A 2,760-nucleotide genomic window follows, 5' to 3' on the forward strand; every position below is an offset into this window, starting at 1 on the left:
CTTGGTGATGGAAGAATTTTATTCAAAAGTTGAGTTCAGATCTCTAGAAGTAGGATTTTTACACTTTGGTTAGAATTATGTTTAACTTGATATTTCAAGTTTAAAAAGCTTTAAAAAGCTGGGGTCATAAAAAGTGTTTGTTGGGCAATAAACGTAAATGGATTGTAGATAAATGGTCTAAGATCAGTGATCTCATCGGAATATAAAGGATGGTCCAGAAAATGTGAACATTATCTAAATAAGAATAAAATTTGATAGGTGTTGATGACAGATTATGGTTTGATTCATTTATACCACTTTTGGCCTTTTCCATCCCAGTTTACTACCTTTTGCGAATATTATGACTCGAGTATTATCGTAACTCGGCTATCGAGATATAGAGGATCCTGCCATAGGTTTCGTGCGTGCATAAAGGGACACAACTCTGCACTGCAGACTGCGGCGGGGGACGGGATATGCTCACCTTTTTGCAACATCTGGTTCCAGTATGTCAGCTCGATGGGAGGAAAGGCCGCACGCCTTAGATGTACATGTTTACCAAATTCGATGGATCAGACAAATCTAGAAACATAATAACGGCGAATCTGGGATTCGAACCCATGAACATAGATCTGGACGCATTTCAGCACAGCGGATTGTGGCGTCTAAGATTTACACCCCTGCACTCTCAATAATCATAAATGTGAACTGATACATAACATTACTTTTCCTTCATTATTCTCCTCCTCCTCCATCTCCTCTAAGCTCCCCCCCTCCAACCCCTCCTGCTCTTTCTGCCCCTTCACCTCCTCCTGCTCTTCCGTCTCTTCGATCCCTCCCCTGCTCTTCCTTCTCTCCCACCCCCCCTGCTCTTCATTCTCTTCCACCCTCTGCCCTTCCTGCCCCTTCATCCCCCCTGCTCTTCCTTCTCTTTCACCCCTCCTGCTCTTCCTTCTCTTCCACCTCCTCCTGCTCTTCCTGCCCCTCCCCCTCTTGCTCTTCCTGCCCCTCCACCCCTCCTGTTCCCCTTTCTCTTCCACCCCCTCCTGCTCTTCCCTCTATTCCCCCTGCCCCTCCACCTCCTCCTGCTCTTCCGTCTCTTCCACCCCTTCTGCTCTTCCTTCTATTCCCCTCCTCTTCCCCGTCCTGCCCCTCCACCTCCTCCTGCTTTTCCTTCACTTCCATTCCCTCCTGCTCTTCCTGCCCCTCCATCCCCTGCTTTTCCTTCTCTTCCATCCCTTCGGCTCTTTCTACTACTCCCCCTCCTCCTTCGCTTCCTGCTCCTCCACCTTCTCCTGCGCTATCTTCACTTCCTTCTCTTCCATTCCCTCCTGCTCTTCCTGCCCCTCCATCCCCTGCTTTTCCTTCTCTTCCATTCCCTCCTGCTCTTCCTGCCCCTCCATCCCCTGCTTTTCCTTCTCTTCCATCCCTTCGGCTCTTTCTACTACTCCCCCTCCTCCTTCGCTTCCTTCTCTCCAATCCCTTCCTGCTCTTCCTTCTATCCCACCTCCTCCTGCTCTTCCTTCTCTTCCCCCTCATCCTGCTCTTCCAGCCCCTCCACCCATCCTGCCCTACTATCTCTCCCTCCTGCTCTTCCTTCCTCCTACCCCTCCTGCTCTTCCCTCTCCTGCTCTTCCTTCTCTTCCGCACCCTTCTGCTCTTCCTTCTTTTCCATCCCCTCCTGCTCTTCCAGCCCTTGCTTCTCCTTCTCTTCCACCTCCTCCTGCTCTTCTTTCTTTTCCATTCGCTCTTGCCTTTCCTGCCCCTCCACCCCCTTTTCTTCCTTATCTTCCACCCCTCCTGCTCTTCCTGCCCTTGCTTCTCCTCCTCTTCCACCTCCCCCTGCTCTTGCACACCCTTCTGCTCTCCTTTCTCTTCCACCCCTGCTCTTCCTTCTATTCCCGTCCCTCCACCCCTCCTGCTCTTCCTTCTTTTCCACCCTTCCTGCTCTTCCTGTCCTTGCTCTTCTTTCTCTTCCACCTCCTCCTGCTCTTCCGTTCTCTTCCACACCCTTCTGCTCTTCTTTCTCTTCCATTCGCTCTTGCCTTTCCTGCCCCTCCACCCCCTTTTCTTCCTTATCTTCCACCCCTTCTGCTCTTCCTTCTATTCCCCCTCCTCTTCCACCCCCGCTCTTCCATCTCCTCCTGCTCTTCCTTCGCTTCCAACTCATCATGCTCTTCCTGCCCCTCCATCCTCCTGCTCTTCTACCGCTTCCTGCTCTTCATTGTCTTCCACCTCCTCTTGCTCCTTCTTCTCTTCCACCCCTCCTGCTCTTCCTGTCAATCAAACTCCTCCTGCTCTTCCATCTCCTCCTGCTCTTCCTTCTCTTCCATTACCTCCTGCTCTTCCTGCCCCTCCGCCCCTCCTGCTCTTCCTTCTCCTCATCCTCCACCCCTCCTGCTCTTCCTTCTCCTCCTCCTACTCTTCCACCTCCTCCTCCTGCTCTTCCTGTCCCTCCACCATCCTGCTTCTTCTCCTCTTGCTCTTCCTGTCCCTCCACCCATCCTGCGCTTCCTTCTCCTCCTCTTCCTTCTCCTCCTGCTCTTCCTGCCTCCTTCGCCTCCTGCCTTTCTACCCCTTTAGCCCCTCTCTCTCCTCCACCCTCCTGCTATTCCTCCTCCTCTTCCTTCCCCCTCCTGCTCTTCTTCCTCCTCCTGCTATTCCTCCCCATCAATCCCCTCCAACTCCTCATGCTCTTCCTGCCCCTCCACCCCATCCACTCCCGCCTGCTCTTTCACTTCCTGCACCAGCTTCTGCTCTTCCCCCCACCCCACCTCCGCC

General features: G+C 52.6%; 2 protein-coding genes across 2 annotated transcripts; both read right to left on the reverse strand.

Moving 5' to 3' along the window:
• Positions 1-912: 912 nt before the first annotated feature.
• LOC139461527 (ctenidin-3-like) lies at positions 913-1,518 on the reverse strand. The gene has a single exon (XM_071243010.1). The coding sequence runs from the start codon at positions 1,516-1,518 to the stop codon at positions 913-915; it is 606 nt and encodes a 201-aa protein (XP_071099111.1).
• A 64-nt stretch (positions 1,519-1,582) lies between these two features.
• On the reverse strand, positions 1,583-2,149 carry LOC139461528 (cilia- and flagella-associated protein 251-like). Its single transcript, XM_071243011.1, has one exon. The coding sequence runs from the start codon at positions 2,147-2,149 to the stop codon at positions 1,583-1,585; it is 567 nt and encodes a 188-aa protein (XP_071099112.1).
• Between the last annotated feature and the right edge of the window lie 611 nt (positions 2,150-2,760).

The sequence above is a fragment of the Haliotis cracherodii genome, unplaced genomic scaffold (assembly GCF_022045235.1).
Source record: "Haliotis cracherodii isolate W230 unplaced genomic scaffold, xgHalCrac1.p SCAF_15, whole genome shotgun sequence".
In the NCBI taxonomy this organism is placed as follows: domain Eukaryota; kingdom Metazoa; phylum Mollusca; class Gastropoda; order Lepetellida; family Haliotidae; genus Haliotis; species Haliotis cracherodii.